The sequence below is a fragment of the Pinus tabuliformis genome, chromosome 5_2 (assembly GCF_031772625.1).
Source record: "Pinus tabuliformis cultivar Carrire ecotype Pingquan chromosome 5_2, CPIR1, whole genome shotgun sequence".
Classification (NCBI taxonomy): domain Eukaryota; kingdom Viridiplantae; phylum Streptophyta; class Pinopsida; order Pinales; family Pinaceae; genus Pinus; species Pinus tabuliformis.
The window spans coordinates 1,015,639,612-1,015,657,772 of NC_142306.1; the positions used below are offsets into that span (position 1 = coordinate 1,015,639,612).

Genomic DNA, 18,161 nt, shown 5'->3' on the forward strand with positions numbered 1-18,161 from the left:
CATTTTTGCATTTCTCTATAGTTAAACACGCTTAAAATTTTTTGTATCTAAAGATTGACTATAGGAAGGTGGTAAATTCTCCTAGATCTGGGTCACTAAGCATAAATCATTTTAATTCTAGGATTGCGAATTGATTAGCATTTAAATTTCATGGTTTTCTAAAGTATTTGGATCTCTAGAAATTTGATTGCTAGAATTTTTTGCATCTATTGATCGTCGTTACTTGAATTATTTGATGTTCATTACATGTTAGATATTTTGCTAATATTTTCAAGTAATTGTTGAAGTGCTCTGTCGTGGAATTGTAATAAACTGCATATCTTTGTGTCCTAAGCTAAGTATTTTTTGAGCATTTGTTGACATTAAATTGCAAAGAAGTTTTTGTTCTCTTTGAGCTATAATTGTATCAAAAATATTTGAAAAGCTTGTGGTTTAATTGTAATATCTTCAGGGGTTTATGTTTAAGTCTTCATCCAATAAAGCGAGCATTTCATTTTGGTGATTGAGGGCTTTTGCGACACAAGTGTTTCTAATCCTCATCTCATCATCCAGTGCATTTGCATAAAGGTTAGCTTTGCATAAATAAAATTTACTTCTAAGCATAAGCTTGGTCGATAGAGAGATAGGTATCCATCCATCTTTGCTTGAGAAGCCTACTTTTAATGGTACTTAAAACGACGACCTTGCAATCGTCAGAGCAAGAGCTCTCTGCAGCACCGGAGGCACTGGGTATGTTAGATTTTCAGGAGAGGTATCGTTAATCACACCGTAATGTGCTTCACCTTATCTTCTCTCTGCCAAGTACTACGAAATCAGGCTCAACATAGAAAGGATCGAAGGGTTCACATTCAAATAGGCATTTAACTAAAATTAACCAAGATTCTTGCATCTCACATTAGCTTTAGGATTTGCATTTCATATAAGATAGTCATTCATCTAAGCAACAATTGCTAATCAATTACTTGGTATTAATTTCCCTAGCAAGATCATTGACTCCATAAGGCACTGGTATCAATCGTTTAAAATCTAATCAAATCCTTTAAGTCTTGCTAAATCTTAATCAAGTACTTGGTCGCTTCACCGTGTCTCCCGAATTGGTTGGTTCCCAACTAGTTCTTCTTCATTCCATTTTTTCATAGTGTCTACTCCCCTTAGCCTACTGTAGGGAGACAGCTTAAACGAAGAGATTGGGGATCAAGGTGATAGCCCCCAATCTGAGTTGTTGTCGTGGTGCCTAGACATTCTGTGCGACAACAATACCAATCCATGGTGGGCGATGAACCGCCCCACCTTAAAGGGGGATCTTATTGCTATATCTTACTCATCATGTTCTAACCCCTTGAGCCCCAAGCAGTGAATCAAAGAAAATCATAAAAAGGCAAAAGGAATAAAAGAAGGGTGGAAAAATAAAGGTTGGGGCACGTCATGTACCACGATTGCTCCCTCCTATACACTATAAACCCAAGTGTGGGCTTCCCTCTTTTTAGCTACCCTTGTACCCTGACATGTGACCTAGGGCTGCCCCTTCTCATTCCCTACTCCATTCACCTATCTGCCACATGGCACCACCTTTTGAAGGATGTACTTTGACTATATTAGCCCACTTAGAAGTAGAAACCACCTAATAGGGCGCTTGGTTAACCCCATTTGGAGTTTAGAAGACATTGGCACATCCTGAAGCCCATTATGGAAGGGCAGACCGTTATGAAGTCCCCACCTGTGGTTCATGATTAGGTAAGTTCATTTACTTGATTTCTCTAATGACTTGTTGTACTGGAAGGCTAAGGGACGCATTGGATCTTATCCAGGATTGCAGATAGTTTCCATTTGGGGTTTGGTCTCCCTATATGGGGTCCTAATCCTTTAGAGGGCTACATTGGCACATGTAGGGTGAGCGTTGAGAGCCATGGGCCTCCACAACAACAAATTGCACTCCATGGATCCCCACAACCATTTAGAGATTGCTCGTGGTTCACTTATTGGATGGGGAGGATGCACTTGATCTATCATGCCCAGCCGACTCCAAATCTACACCATACACTTGGTAGATGATCCAGGTTTTGCATGATGATGTGGCATCACCTACACCATCATCCCAGCCCTTGCAGACGATCTACAACATCTTCGATTTGTTTGGAGACCCATGAGGACACCTGTGTGCCCCACATGTGATTTGGAGCACCACAGGTTATTACAAGGGGCCAACCCCTTGTCCACTACTTTCGAGGGTCCTATTCTTCATTGTGGCACCCATGGACCTCATTAGGCCTCTTAGAGGGCCCTACGACATGCATAGATTATCATTTGACCTCCTGAGAGGCTTACTTTTTCATTTATGAGCTAGTTTGGTGGGCTTGTCACCAAAAGTTGTATTATTAGAACATTATTTTATTTTTGGGGCTTATGTAGGCCAAGGAGACTAAATCGAACTCCTAAGTTGTGTATAAATACAAGTGAGATGAGTTCATTTCTCATCATCACTTTGGTTTGGATCTCATATCCAATGTGGAAAAAGTCGAAGTCGGGATTAATTCGGCAAGGGTCCAAAAGTTGAAAAACTCGTCAAAGTCGGGAGTTTTTTGAAAAAGTCGGCAAAATAAAAAAACACAAAATTATTCATTTTTTTTAAATTTTAACATCCAGAGTATCCACAACATCAAATAAATGCATTTCCACATAAACATGTAAAGAAAGCTAATATATAATATGTATATGAAGTCTAATGCTACATCACATATCAAAATAGTGAATCAACTCTTGAATTTTGAGTCCTGTCCGAGTCTCAACTCTCAAGAGTCAAAATATCAACAAAAAATATAATAAATGTATATCATGAGTCATCTAAAAGTCATCAAGTAATCAGTCACTCAGATCCTCTTCCCCTTTTAATTTTTGTTTCTGGTAATTGTATTAAGAAATAAGTCATGCATTTATTCAGTAGATTGTAATCTGCTTGGGTAATAAGGTGTCAGGTGGTAGGTCCAATGAAAATTAACAGTTAGTATCACAGTAGATGTGAAAATTAACGCTTGGTGAATCCAAGCTGCTTATTTTCTGAGAAAACAGTAGATGTCAGATTATTAACCTAGCCTTGGCATCTATTATTCAAAAACTCTTGGAGGTAAAATCCACTTTTGATACATAAACTTTCCCCACATTTACAGGGAATTCACCACTAAAGAAGATTCCCTTTCAAAATGTGCTCTCATTGCAGGAAGGATCTTTGCTGTCACAAGATTTCACAAGTACTTTGTTCCTGTCTGAAAAATGGGTTCCTTTTTGAGGCACTAGTTTTGTTTTTTTTGGACAGGTTGTTGCTATTTGATCTTCATGACCTCCTCTTTGTTGTTTCTCCTGGAAGCATTCAACAACTGTAACAATGTTTATGTTGGTGTGGGGTTCTTTCTATGGAAGATTGTTGTATGCCTGTCCTTTTGGTACTTTTGTAATCTTTTGAAGGGCAGTGGCTATTAGAGTCTGGATCACTGAAAGCCTGGAGGCTTAGCCAATGTATACTTTGCTTTCTAACTAGAAATATGAAGTATAAAGATTTGTATTTCCTTGGAAAACAACAACATATCTTAACATCAAAACTAACAGATTACAAATGACACTGCTATGCTCGCAAGAAGTATGACAAACAATACAATGCAATAACTTGAAAATGCATGGATGGAAGCTTCAATTTATAGTTTTTTCACCTTTACGGCCTCCTTATCCGCGGCCTGGGAAGGGAGGAAGACTTTTTCGGTCGACTCCTGATTAAATCGGGAGTATAAGGAAAAAATCGCGATTTTTTCCTTTGTGAAAAAGTCGCCAAAAAGTCGGGGGATTAAATCGTTTAGTTCAAAAAATCGCATTTCTAGGATTAAATCGGGATTTTTTGCAGACTTTTTCCACACTGCTCATATCTCTCTTGAGATTTTCGCACTTTTTCTAAGGATGAATTGGAGCTTTATGGATGAGTTTTGATGTTTGGATATTGGTATATCTTCTCTTGGAGCTTCTTGATTGTCAATTGTGAATGGCTAAATATTCTCTATTACATGTAAGTACATACTTTTGATGTTATTCTTCATTACTTTTGTCATATATGTTGGATTGGGATTTTCACTGTTCTAGGGCTAATTGTTGCATGCATTTACTACTTAATATTGAGGCCTCCTTGACCAGGAGCCAAGAAATCCTACTCTTACTCAACATAGACTCCATTCTCCAAGAGATTAAGGCTCTAATCTACCAAGGGTGGTCACCAAAATCCATATTTTCTCACATCCTTCCGGGACTAGCCACATTGGGGTGACTAAGGCATCAATTCCCGACAAGCTAGCCATAAAAGAATTCGATCTCCTAGGGTCTCCTACGTTGGCCTCTCCTCTAGACCTCCTCCAATTTTGAAGCCATTCCGATGATGGAGTTGGAAGAAAAGTCAAGCCCTAGCTCTAGGATCAAAACTTGCCCTACCATCCCCAAGGCTAGTGCCTCATAGGGTCAAAACAACATCTTTGAGTGAAAATACTTTCTTTGATCCTTTCCCCACCTTGTCTAGGGTAAGAATATCATTGGTTGCTTCATACTTTCCTCATACCCTAGATCGGGTCCACTTGGTCCCGTGTGGTCCCGCTCCTTCAAAGGACCATTCTTCAAGAACCATTCGGGATACCAATTCTAACAAGAATTTTAGGGTTTGGGGAACTCCTGAACAAAGCCTATTCCCATACACCTAACCCCCAAGATCCTCTCTTCCTTTCCCTAGAATCTATACTACCTTGCTTAGTGAGCAAGCAAGCTCCATCTTTCAAACTCTTCTGGGAAAGGGTTAGTTTGGGTCACTCATATCCATTGACTTATCATTCATTAGTGACTCCAATACATATTGGGTCTCCTCCCATTTGTGAAAGTCCGTGTTAGCTTTGCTATGCAGCGCTGACTTTCTAAGGTCAGAAAGAAGCATGGTCTGTTTGGTGGTGTCCAAAGGGGGCTCACATTGGTCACTTTTCCCTTTCTTCCTTCACCCCGCTCACCTCTAAACCTTTCCCATTCCCTAAATAAACCTTCTAAAATCCGACAAAGTCCCTTTTGGCCCCAGCTCTAAGCGCAAAGTCAAACCAACCATAAAACCTTACCCATACGCCCTCACGCGCTCATAATCGCTTTCCCGCCGTTGATCATTCCCCAACAATCTAACGGCCCACATCGCACCCAATAAAGGTGACTTGCTCGACCAATTTTCACCGTCAGATGCATCTCCGCCTGATCTGACGGTCTTCGCATACATTGTGCCATCAACTTGATCGAGCGATAGCGCCCGGTGAGAGCGGTTTTTCTCTCTCATTCGCTGCTACATGTCGATCATTGAGTGGAATCGCTCGGCCCCGAGCGTTTACCACTTAGTGCCCAAAAGCGGTGCGATGAAAGCCGTTACCGCCCGACCAAACCGCCCTCGCCCGTTAAACGCCCGTGCAACTCCGTCGCCCGATGACTGTCCGATCTGTCCGCTGAAGATCCAATGACACTGACACACCCTGTTCCCACCTCGGTCTATAGCTTTCGCCGAACCATCTCCGCCATTCATCTCCCCGATCCGACGGTCATTCTTCTCGCTCACCCAAATTTTCCACCTACCCACGCACTCTACGTCTCACGTCCATTCTGTTGACCGAGGAAGGAGATAACCCGCTCTGCTTGATTGACAACAGTGGGATCCCCAACAACCATATTTAACATAAAGCATGGCCAAAGGAGAAAAGGACACAACACGACTTTGTAACTGAATTTATCAGTCATGGACTCCACCGGTACAAGCACTCCAACCGCCTAAAGGACAGCACAACACCTGAACAGATCGGATTCACCCATTGAAACAAGCAACCTCGTTCAGAGACTCCATCAGGCGGTTAAATGCAGTTGGTGGTCAATTATGACCCCTCCATACCTAAACGGCCAAGTGCCATTGTAACAAAAACTTATAAATATCCAGGAGCAAGATGTAATCAAGGTTGGCATTTGATGTAAGGTTCAACTTCTGGAGATTGTAGACATTTTGTCACTTGCAGTGTCTCATCTTCATTTTTAGCAAATACAAGCTTCTTTTGCTGTTAACTGCTCACTGTCCATTTTCCTCTGTTCTAAGCTTGTACCTGATATGCTGTGTTCTTGATCTCTTGATGTTTAGCACTAGATAACTGTCATCTTATCTTTGTGTTAGAATCTTGAATGCATCACTGAATAGGTTACTCAGGTTTCTTTCTATCTAATGCAAGAGAGTTGTCATCCTGTCTTTGCATTAATAGATTAGATTTGCAGGTTTTTGTACTAGTTGCAGCCGACCATCACATGGTCTTGTGTATCTGCTGGTGTGGTTAGTATTCTCCATATTCACCTAATATCTAAAACTGTGAGCATTGGTGGTCTAAAGCCTTGTAGTCTGAGGGTGTTCATGCATGTCTGGAGTGAAACAGAGTAGAAGTGGTTATCTGGCTTGAACCAAACCATCATTCCTTCCATTAAACCTTGCAACAATAGTTGAGTTTATATGTTATCAGGCATCTCCGAGTTACAACCTAGGAGAGTTTTTTGGAATCCTAACAGTTCGTAAATAGAAGGGAGCCTTAGTTGAGGTGGCAGTGGGCTAAGTCTCCATTTGTTGCCCTTGGCCTAACAATTTCCCTTTAGGGATCCCCCTTAGGCCCCCTGCTAGTTTAAGCGATAACACTGCCAAAACTTATTTTGCAGATCTTGAGAGTGTCAGGGCACGAAATTGGATTCAATCACCACTAGGTTAGTCCTCATCCCTTCCTTGTTCTTTTTGTGTCATTTTCATGCATGTTTTCCCTGAATTTTTGATGTGGGGACCCCTATACTCAAATCATGGTCTCTTCAGCGCTTTGTTGTAGACCAATTATAGCAACAAAAGCCTTGTAACGTTGGCCTACAACTACGACTGAGTGTTGAAGGAATTCTTTTTTAGATATAGAGCAAGGGAAGCGCTGTTTTGACCCTTTTTTTTGCACATGATAAAATATTGATGAGATCGAGGATGGTTTTGCAGGGATTTCATGATGATTGAGTGGAGAAATAGAGAACATGGCTTTGATAATGAAGCTTCTTTAGCAGATGCAGGGACAATAAGAGCTTTCATGGGTGGTTTTAGGATCTTGCGCCCAATTGACATTACATGAAGAAACAATGGTGTGCAAGTTGTGCTTCAAGTGTTCCGAACAAAGGAGAAATGATGAATGGAGATATGATTCTTCCCAAGGTGGATCAAAGATCCTCATATTCCCAGATGGCTTCATCAAGTAGCATTGCAAGATCAAAGATTTCATGGGAACAAGAATGATCAACAACCTAGGTGGAAAAGGAATAAGTGTCAAGTTTTCTATCATGGGAAGAACTCAACTCAGAGGCAGTAGGTGCCATTTTGCCAAACATGCCAGTGTACGCAAGAGAAGGATTGATCCAAGGATCAATGGATCCATCCGAATCATATGAGAGGGAGGAAGGATCAAGTTCGACATTGTGGGAAGAACTCGACTCATAGCGAAGAGGCGCCATTTCACTAAACATGCCAATGTCCAATAGAGAAGGAATGATCCAAGGATCAGTGGACCCATCAGAATCATATGCTATGGAATAAGGATCAAGTTTGACATCATGGAAAGAACTCGATTCAGATTTAGTAGGTTCCATTTCAACAAACATGCCAATGTCCTCAAGAGAAGGTTTGATCCAAGGATCAGTAGATCCATTGGAGTCGTAGGAGATAGGTGTGATCACGTTGATGGAGTTAGCTGATTATGACAATTTAGGTGGAAGTAGGGGGAATGTGCCCATGTGCCCATCAATGAGGAGTCTTTGAACATTTTTGCTCTGATGCTTTCAACAAGAGTAGTGGGATCACCTACAAAGGGGATCGACTGACTATCGTGAAATCACAGATTAGGCTTGTAGAAGTCTAACTGGTTAATGGTGACTATCTTACCTTGATGGGGGGACATCACGACTCGAAATATTGATGACACGATGACGGTCATGGCATAAAACCAACTTCGCTTGAGCAAGAGGTTATATTCTAATGGTGCATCAATGACCTCGACCTTAATAGAGATCCTTACGCTCCCAAGATCAATAGGCTAAGCAGAGAACACCCCTTGAGGCTGCAAGGTATGACCATCAAAAGCCTTTAACATTGATCTAGGTGGAGATAACGTGGGTGAAGCTAGAGCTTTCCAACACTTCGATGACATGATATAGGTCGAAAACTTGGACCATTATCTAGAAAGCCAGATGATGTCGAAGACGAGGTTTCCATAAAGAAGGATTGAAGGTCATGATATTTGAATTTGAGGGATCCACCCCACCAATAGCAGATAAAAGTGCCTTGTGTTGTGTTGGGCAACTTTGCGAAACATCTAGTGCGAACATAGCAGTCAGAGCTTGGGCTAGATCCCTAACAATACTCAAGTTGTGAGCGGCCTTCGCATTAGGATTATGCATAGTCTTTCGAATTTGCACTAGGATTATGCATAGTCAGCAAAATATGAATACATCACTGAATACCTCGTAGGTTTATTCAGTTACAGAGAGAAATACTGGCAGAAGCTTTGTGAGTTTTACCTCACACAATCACTGAGAAATCCTGGCTGATCCAACCCCAAATTGACTGCCCCTTGGCTTTTCTGGCTGCCTCTGCGTAGTGTCTACGTCAGCCCAATGTAAAGCTCTTTGGGTGCTGCATCACTTCTTTGGCTGGTCAATCTGCTACCCAAGATATTCGATTTTTGCCTCTCGGTCTCACACCCTGGTTCCCGACTTTTGAAAATCGAATTCCTCTGCAGATTTCGGATTCCTCTCTCCCTCTGCGTTGGTTCTGCGTGGCCTTGCGTCAACCTCTGTGTCAAGGCTTCTGGATCACTCACTGCCTCTCTCTGCTGATGTATCTCCGACTGAGAATCTCTCTCTCCGGAAGTTGCTATCCCTACCCCTCAATTGTAATAGATCTCCTCAATCGACTTTTCCTCCTCATAACTTCTCACTTGAGAAAATCGATTTTTCTCAGTCTCTCTATGTGTTTTCCAAATGACCCTCAAGCCCCTTCTTTTATCTTCCTGTTGGACAACCAACGACCTAGATTAAAACATAATCAAAGACTCAGATCGTTTTGAATTGATCCATGGCTTTTTTCTAGAAGTTTTACCCCTGATTAGATTAATACCCATTAATATTTTATTTTTCTTAAGTTTAGACTTAGGAACCCCATTAAATATATTAATTATTTTTATAAAATCACTTCTAGGTGGAATTTCCCAAAACACTTGCTGGGTTCTTTGTAATACTTGTGCCCAAGCATCCCTGCAAAATTTGAGGCTTAGAGCACATCCGATGCTACCCCAAATCAACACTCCCTCTTAGCGAGGAATGTGCTCTAGCAATACACTGCCTCTCTACATATTGCTTTGACTCTGAAGCATTGTCTCTGCGTTGTTGATACTTGACATGCTGTCCATCAACCACTGCGTTGTTGCTGCTACTGTACTGTTGCCTTCAACACTGTCACTGTCAATGCTACATCTGTACTGCAGCTCCCTCTACATCCGTGCTGCTGCTGGTCCTTCCTCCCAACACTACATCTGCACTGCAACTCAGTTACTGAGAGAAGCAACTGAAAACACCCAAACTGGACAAGTATCCAGTGGATACTCCTCGGTGCTGAAATCTTGACTGCTGCTAGTCCTATGCTGCCTCTTAAGCCACTGTATTGCTGAAGCTCTGCACTGTGCCTCCTCCCACTGCTGCCTCTTTGCTCTGCGTTGCTCAATCTTTGGCTCTCCTAGCCACTGCATCTGTCGAATCAACACTCCATGGCACCAACTGAAACTCCACCATCTCGCTACTCCTGATCATGGGCTCTTGTAGCAAGGTGACGATCCAAGAGGTGGGCTCCTTAAGGATCTTGCCCATTTGCAGCTCTTTCGAACTACAACTCCAAATCCCTCCTAGAGGTATCTCGACTATCATGGCGAACTCCTCCTTGTCAATCGTCATGGCTACAACCTTGGAATCATGCTTCTTATCCTTGTCCTTTCTCTTTAAAGGACACTGGGATGCATAGTGGCCCATCTCGCCACATATGAAGCACTTTACCTTGGAGACGTCCTTGTTTCGTCTTTGTTTCCCCTACTGTCCCTTCGATGCAAGGGCTGCGTTATTATCCTCCTCCTCTACTTTGGGCTTCGACCCACTGTTGCTCCTGCTCCTTTCATGTTTGACCTTGAGAAGGTCTCTCCTCAACTCTTCTTATTTCAAAACTGCCCACATCTCGTCCCAATTTGGCAACGCTGCTCTTCCCAGGATGCTTTGGACAAAGATTTGCCACTCATCCGAGACGGAATTTAGAGCCAGTCTCACTAACTCCGAATCCTGAGGTGTATGTCCCGCAGATGACAGCTCATCACAGGTCTCCTTCAGTTTCATGAGGAATGGATCCACACGTTCTCCCTTCTGCATCTGAGCAGATCTCAGCTTCTGCTCTAATTACATCTTCCGTTGCTCGGAAGATCCCTAATACAATGTGGCTAAGGCATCCCACATCTCCTTAGCGGTCCCTTTGCTAGCAACGTGACATGCGACATGATCCTTGACTCCATCCAGTATCATCCTCTTCGTCTTAGCCATCTCAGCTCTGTACTTCTTCAGCGGATCTGCATCCGCCGGGACAACTACCACATTATCACTGCCTCTCTCTGCTGATGTATCTCCGATTGAGAATCTCTCTCTTCGGAAGTTGCTATCCCTGCCCCTCAATTGCAAGATATTTCTTCAATGGATTTTTCCTCCTAAGAACTTCTCACTTCAAAAAATCGATTTTCTCAATCTTTTTTTGTGTTTTCCAAATGATCCTCAAGCCCCTTCTTATATCTTCCTATTGGACAACCAATGGCCTACACTAAAACATAGTCAAAGGTTCAGATTGTTTTGACTTGATCCATGGCTTTTTTTAGAAGTTTCACCCCTGATTAGATTAATACCCATTAATATTTTAATTTTCCTAATTTTAGACTAACAAACCCCATTAAAAATATTAATTATTTTAATAAAATCACTTATGGGTGGAATTTTCCAAAATGCTTTCTGGGTTGGTTGGAATACTTGTGCCCAAGCCTCCTTGCAAAATTTGAGGCTTAGAGCACATCCGATGCTGCCCCAAATCAACATTCCCTATCTCTTCCATTCCTTCTATTAGAATTTCGAGGAGGAGGCTTCCTTGAACCCGATGAACCTCCTCTTCTTGTTTCTTGTTATGAGTGATGAAGGTAGCAAACTTTCCTTCTTCATGCTTTTGTAGCCTGTCTCTTGAGATCATCCTTGATTCTTCTTGAGTGAGTTTTCCAACGAGCTCATCAAATGATGGGAAAACATTGTTATTGCTTATAGTGGTAATGAAGGTTTCCCAAATAGGAGGGAGACCTCTAAGGGTTACCACCACCAACTCCCTGTCAGGCACAATTTCCCCAACTCTCTACAATTGATCTCGAAGACAAGATATCCTCATAATGAAGGATTACACAGATTCTACTCTATTCATCTTCATATCTTAAGTTGATCTTTCAAGGAGATGATTTCATTCAAGTTGTTGACTTCATACATGCCAACTAGCTTATCATACATATCCTTAGACTTCTTCAAATTTCCAACATAGGCAAGTAAATGATCTTGTAAACCATCAACTATAATTTTCTTTACTTTTGACTCACCTTTCTTGTACTTCTTGGCAGCAGTGGGAGCATTTTCCAGAGGCTCAAGAACTTTTCCTTGTATATATTCCCAATATAGGAGGGAGACTTGTAAGGGTTACCACCACCAACTCCCTGTCAGGCACAATTTCCCCAACTCTCTGCAATTGATCTCGAAGACGAGATATCCTCATAATGAAGGATTGCACAGATTCTCCTTTATTCATCTTCATATCTTTAAGTTGATCTTTCAAGGAGATGATTTCATTCAAATTGTTGACTTCATACATGCCAACTAGCTTATCATACATGTCCTTAGACTTCTTCAAATTTCCAACATAGGCAAGTAAATGATCTTGTAAACCATCAACTATAATTTTCTTTGCTTTTAACTCACCTTTCTTGTACTTGTTCTTGGCAGCAGCGGGAGCATTTTCTGGAGGCTCAAGAACTTTTCCTTGTATGTATTCCCAAACATCATTGTCATCAACTATGATTTCCAACTTGATCTTCCAAGCAGCAAAGTTAGATGAGTCACCCAACTTCTCATTTTCCTTGAAGTAAGAGGTAGACATCTTGACTTGATTAGATAGGCTCTTTTAACTTTTCCAAAGATGATTGCTTCAACTCTTGTCTCCTTTGGGCTTGTCCTTCCCCTTAGCTCTGATTCCATGTTAATTTTTGCACTGCTTTATGCTATATCAATTACTTAAGCCCAATTCAATTCTTCGATTAGCAATCTTTTTCAACAATAATTAATTCTTCCTATAAACAATAGTAGCTGAAGATAAAACACTAAATGCAATGACAATAGGAGACAATCAACACATCAACAAGAGACACCGATTTGGTCAAAGACCAGGGAAAAGCCCTTTGAAATTCTTCTTTTATTAGATTGTCATAAAATGTTCTGCAGAGAGTACAATGAGCAATGTTCATCAACAAAAGTCAAAGTCAAAGACTTTTGACTATTAAGCAAATCAACCAACCATAAATTCAATATACCAATGATGAGAAGTCAAACCTGGTCGACTGTCATAAATATGCAATTTTGTCCAAGTCAACAGTAGTCAAAGTGTGCCCTAACCAGTGCACAAATTCAACAGTCAACCCTTCCAATCAGCTCTGTCAGATCAGCAATAAATGCGGCCTCAAGAACTGGTCAAATTCAGCCCAAAACAGTCAAAGATATCGCAGTCAAACTCAGTCAAAGCCTGTACTTTTTTTCTCTGCAGTCAAAGTCTGCAATTTTCCTGCGGTCAACGTTGGTCAAACTGCCCAGATTTTTTCGGTCCTGCTGCCAGTCAACTCGGCCTCAAAAGATCGGATCTTTTCCAGTCAAACAAAGTCAAATGGAGGAGTCAAATTTGGTCAAACTGATGCCAAAACTTTCAGCAGAAAAGTCAACGCAGAAGAGGCAAAGATGCCCAAGAGAACCTCGCACGTGTAAAGAGAATAAGGCTGCCTCAGACCTGTACGAGCCAATCAAATCAAGAGAGAGAAGAAGAATGTGTTAATGTGATGTCCAAAATGAGCTTGAGGTGATCTTTATTTATAGGCGTTGGAGGAGGGCTAATTAGCCTCTAGGCCGACCTGATCAAATGTCATATTGTGGGCTTCACTTCAAAAATAATCTTTCCCTTATCCGAATCCAGTGCTTCAAAAGTCAAAATTGGTCCTATCGGAATGAGGAATCTAGTCCAATGATTGGAATTTGTCACTAAGATGCCAAATTAACACTTTGGAGCTAAGGATTTGTTTTCTTGAGAGGCCGAGTATTCTCTTCCCTTGGAGGCCGAGAGCTTCCTTCTTGTGGAGATCAGTCACACATTTCTTTTGGAGGCTGAGATAGTCATCTTCAGGCCGAGGTTGCATCTTTGGCTTGTAATCTTTGGTAGGGTCAAATTTCTGAAGGCCGAGTCCATCATTAGTTAGAGACCGAGCTCCTTGTGATCAGTTTGTCATCAGTTAGAGGCCGAGCTCCTTGTTATCAGTTGGAGGCCGAGTAACAGAGGAAGATATTAATTGTTGAAGGGCCAAGTTGCTTCTTATCTGCCAGATCATGTTCCTGTAAGCTGAGTCCCTTTCCAGTCAGCTAAGAACACTTTCCCTGAGGGCCGAGTTTCGTTTTCTAGTTTCCAGAACAACGTACCACGTTCAGAATTCAATATTTGCATTGTAATCCTTCTCAGCAAGCTAATAAAAATTTGTGGATTGCCTCTCATATATCTCTGTTGCATAAGTGTCTGACGAAAAATATGTGCACCAAGTGTTTGAAGAAATTTACCAAAGAAAATTTTAATATTTGTTGAGTTGTATTGGCAATTCCTAGCTTTGGTACATTACAGAGGGTGTGTGAATATTGTGTAGTCCAATTCAAGACAAACAATCCCAAGCACACAAGCAAAAAGTCGCGAAGAAAGTGGAAGAGGTTACCTTTCCTATTGTGAGGAAACAACTCTAGTTGGTGCTGCCAGCTTGTAGGAGATCTCCTAGCGATCTCAACGCCTACTCCTACTCTTTAATCTCTACACACAAACAAGAAACAAAACCACTATTTTGCTGCAACAAAAGATTAGTGCATTCATACATATAAATCCAAGACAAGCATGTAAACATCAATGGAAAACATGAATAAAATGGGGGAAAGCTTTATCACTTTGCATTATTACCAATCAAGTGTACATAGCTGTGCCATCTGTAGCCTCTGTTCGAGTCATCTTGTCATCAGCACTGACTGATATCTAGACCTGTTCATGCAAGCTTGTCACAAAAGTAGACTGTAGGTCAAACTTTTGGCAGCATTCCGACGTTATCATTTTTTCCTCTTTTGTGACTTATGGAGAGCTTGTTTATATAATTTTTTCTCAGGAGTGATCACATTGAATCTTGACACTTTCTTGACTGTGTCTGGTGCTTTGATCCTTATCAAGCCTTATCCACTCCAATTCAATGGCACCGGAGCATTGGTAGTCCTCTGTTGCTCATGTTACTCTAACACAGGGCATTGTTGGGCCTAGTGTTGCTTAGCTAGAACTGCAAGGGAGTGTTGAAGCCTCCAATTTCACTTTTCTAGAGCCTTCCACAAATCACTTTTTGACACACTTACTTGGCAGGTGTTATCCCCTTCTATTGGACCCTGGGGGGTGTTTTTTTAGCTATAACAAGGATCGTAGTGATGGTTAGGCTTACTTGGATTTTATGGTCTATCCATTATTAGCTTAATGGATTTCTAATGCTACTCTGCAAAACTTCTCTCGATTCTGAATTTTAAATTTGTAATGGTCAGGCTCATTTTTAAATCTGTCATATGGATTGGGGAATTAGGTACAGGTTAGCGATAAGTTGCAGGGTCTAGAAATGAGAATTCCAAAACAAAAAGAAGGAAAAACGATCTGTTCAGAAGGTACAAATTTTAAGGTCACATATCGTGGCATGTCAGTTTTTTAACTACCATCTCTTTATTGTTTTATTAACAATTTTCTTGATTTTCTTTCCAGTTTCTAAGTTGTGAGGCCCACCCATACCTCATTGAAAGAAGGAAAAATGTGTTATGCAGTTCTGAAACAGATTTGAGTACTAGAACCTGCCGTGAAACATCTGGAAAATGTATTTTTTGGTCTTTACTTACCATCTCTGTAGCAAGAATGCGAGGGGCACACTAGATGTTTGCATTACACAGTTTTAAACTTGAAATTTTATTCTAGAGAAAATAGTCTTTATTACAGAAAGCCTATGCAATGGTGTAAATGATAGAATCAGAGCTGCTGTAGAATTATGGAAGTGGCTTGTTAAATCCCAAAAGTAGCTCTAGTCCACTCAATCGTGAAATATGTGCAGAAAATGCTATGTGGCATTTTGGTTATCCATAGTGAATCCTATTGGCAATGCTTGATATATCCAAAATTCTTTTGAGTTTCTATCTAGATAATAAAAAAGTTGGTCGCCACCATGGAGAGGAACATCCCTTATTTGTAATTGTGGACATATAAATATATCTGCAGGAAATACTTTGTGAGGCTGGGGTATTTTTGTTAATGCAACTTTTTTTCTTCTTATTATGGAGGCAATTGGTGAATTTTACCTTTGTCTGGCATTGAAAATGTCAAGAATATGATAATTAGATTTCTTGTTTTGAGATAACAGCACAGGGAGTTACCGTTCCTATCACTGTTACGTATTTAATTTTTTTCAATATTTATATATATATATATATATTTTTTTTCTGTGTTAATATTGTGTTGTGATTTACACAAAAGTTCAAAATTTGATAATTGATATGTGCTTCTATTTCTTTTTTTCTTGGGCTAAACTCATTTAATTTGCGCAGTTCAAGATAGGTTGCTCCGAAGCAGTGAAGATTTCGTGTGGCCTGTGGAGACGACTTTTCATGGACGGTTTATCATTGATGTGGAGTTTCTAGATCTAAAAGTTGCTTCAATGAATGTAAGAATGTAACCATTCTCATCTGAGAGTGGTTTCTTAGTTGACATTTATCTCTATAAACCATTGTTAGCTATTTGGATTAATTCGTGATAGGAATTCCTATTTTCTTTTTTGATTTTATGGTAATGGGATTTGTGATGACTGGTAATGAAGGGGGGTGAACTTTCTTCAATATGGCCAAATGAAGGAGACATGCAAAGTAAAGCAATCAAGGGTGCTCTGAGGTGCCTTACTCATATGCTGGATGATGGGGTTCATACAGACGTTACAATAAATACTGCCAATGGTAGTGTTAGAGCACATTGGGCAATTTTAGCAGCCAGATCCCCTGTGTTTGAAAGGATGTTCTTGCAAGATTTTAAAGGTAAAGAATCATCAACAATCGACATTGAAGACATCTCTTTTGAAGCTTGCATGGCTCTTTTAAGCTACATATATGGAGGCATCAAATTTGAGGACTTTCGAGACCACAGGATAGCATTACTCAGGGCTTCTGAGAAATTTGTTATTGGGGACTTGAAAGAAGCATGTGAGGACAGCCTTTTGGAGGATATCAATTGTAAAAATGTTCTTGAAAGGCTTCAACAAGCCTGGCTTTACCAGCTAACCCGGTTGAAGAATGAGTGTTTTAAGTACCTGTTTGATTTTGGAAAGATTCATGACGTGAGAGAAGATCTGAACATATTTTTACAGCATGCCGACAGGAAGTTGACCATCGAGATGTTTCAAGAAGTTCTAAATGTTTGGAGGTTAATATAAACTGTCGACAAACCATCGTCTGTCTTTAAAACCCATAGTTACCAGAGTGTCCATGGATAAAATCACTTTATTTTCAATCTGTCCCATGTAAAGGGCCGCCACTAAACATGCAGAAAGTTGTGTTGATGTCTCAGAGAATTAACTGACATCTTTCATCAACTTAGCAATAGATGAAGAATTCAGATAGAACTATGCTATTGGATCCATAATGTACTCGTAGTGATTTTCTCTCCAGTTGCTTTTGTATATAGATAAATAAAATTAAATGATCACTTTTCTTTACTTAGTGGACCTACATTTGAATTTTGTTCTGGTGTTAAATTACTGCCAGGAGTGACCACTGACCATTGTATTCTTGGAATTTGAATTCCAAATAATTGGTAGAAGATATCTAAATCAGCCGTATTCCTGTGTCTCAACGAATGGCATGTTATCTCTAAAATCAGAAATGGGTTTTAAATTTTTAATGGCACTATATTAGGAAGCTATTAGATTCTGATGCCGTGGCCAAGTTTTAAAATGAAATACAATATGATTCTTATGATTGATGAGGACACGAGGCAGGGACAGGCACTGCAGTGGTACTTTCAGAGTGATTGACGAGAACGGAGATGGCTCTGCTGCCTCCTACACATCTACCTTTATTGCTAACACTGAGTAGTGTTTCTCTCTTCTTTTCTGGGATTTACCCCTTCCAGACACCCTTTCTTACTCCTTTCATTTTTACTTGATCCCTTAATCTTATCAATGTTAGGAGTACCCTTGAAACTCCCAAATTATATCTTTGTGACTGGTTGTATTTTCTACTCTCGATGATTTATTCTTATTGTTAATGATCACCTGTGTTCATAAATCAAAACATCCTATCTTATTTATGAAGAATCGCAAATGTGTCAAGGGCACCTACATAAGCCGCAAGTAGTTCTATATAAAAGACTGATACTATTATTTCATTGATATTTGGCTTCTTGTAATTTTAATGTTTCCAGTTGTACAAATGAGAGAGAGAGAGAGAGTTAGAACTCTGTATTTAGCTTTCCAGTAAAGGTGCTTGAATGAAGACTGTTGTTTCTGTAAATTTAAATATTTATTGCATGATATCCTTTATATAATAATTAGAGAATTGCCTGATTGTTAAGACTTTTTAACATAGACATTCATGTGTGAGCCCAGAACATCTGTAACGCATGTAAATCAGTCAGCCATATAAATCTATCTGGA

General features: G+C 40.4%; 1 protein-coding gene across 1 annotated transcript in view; it reads left to right on the plus strand.

Annotated features, from left to right (window-relative positions):
* LOC149162718 (BTB/POZ domain-containing protein At1g21780-like) overlaps nucleotides 1-17,222 on the plus strand; it is a 117,671-nt gene extending 100,449 nt beyond the window's left edge. The window contains exons 3-4 of the mRNA XM_089437350.1: nucleotides 16,066-16,181; nucleotides 16,335-17,222. Coding sequence (XP_089293476.1) covers nucleotides 16,066-16,181; nucleotides 16,335-16,940 — 722 coding nt within the window. The 3' untranslated portion in view covers nucleotides 16,941-17,222. The remainder of the gene's footprint in view (nucleotides 1-16,065; nucleotides 16,182-16,334) is intronic.
* The last annotated feature ends 939 nt before the right edge of the window (nucleotides 17,223-18,161 follow it).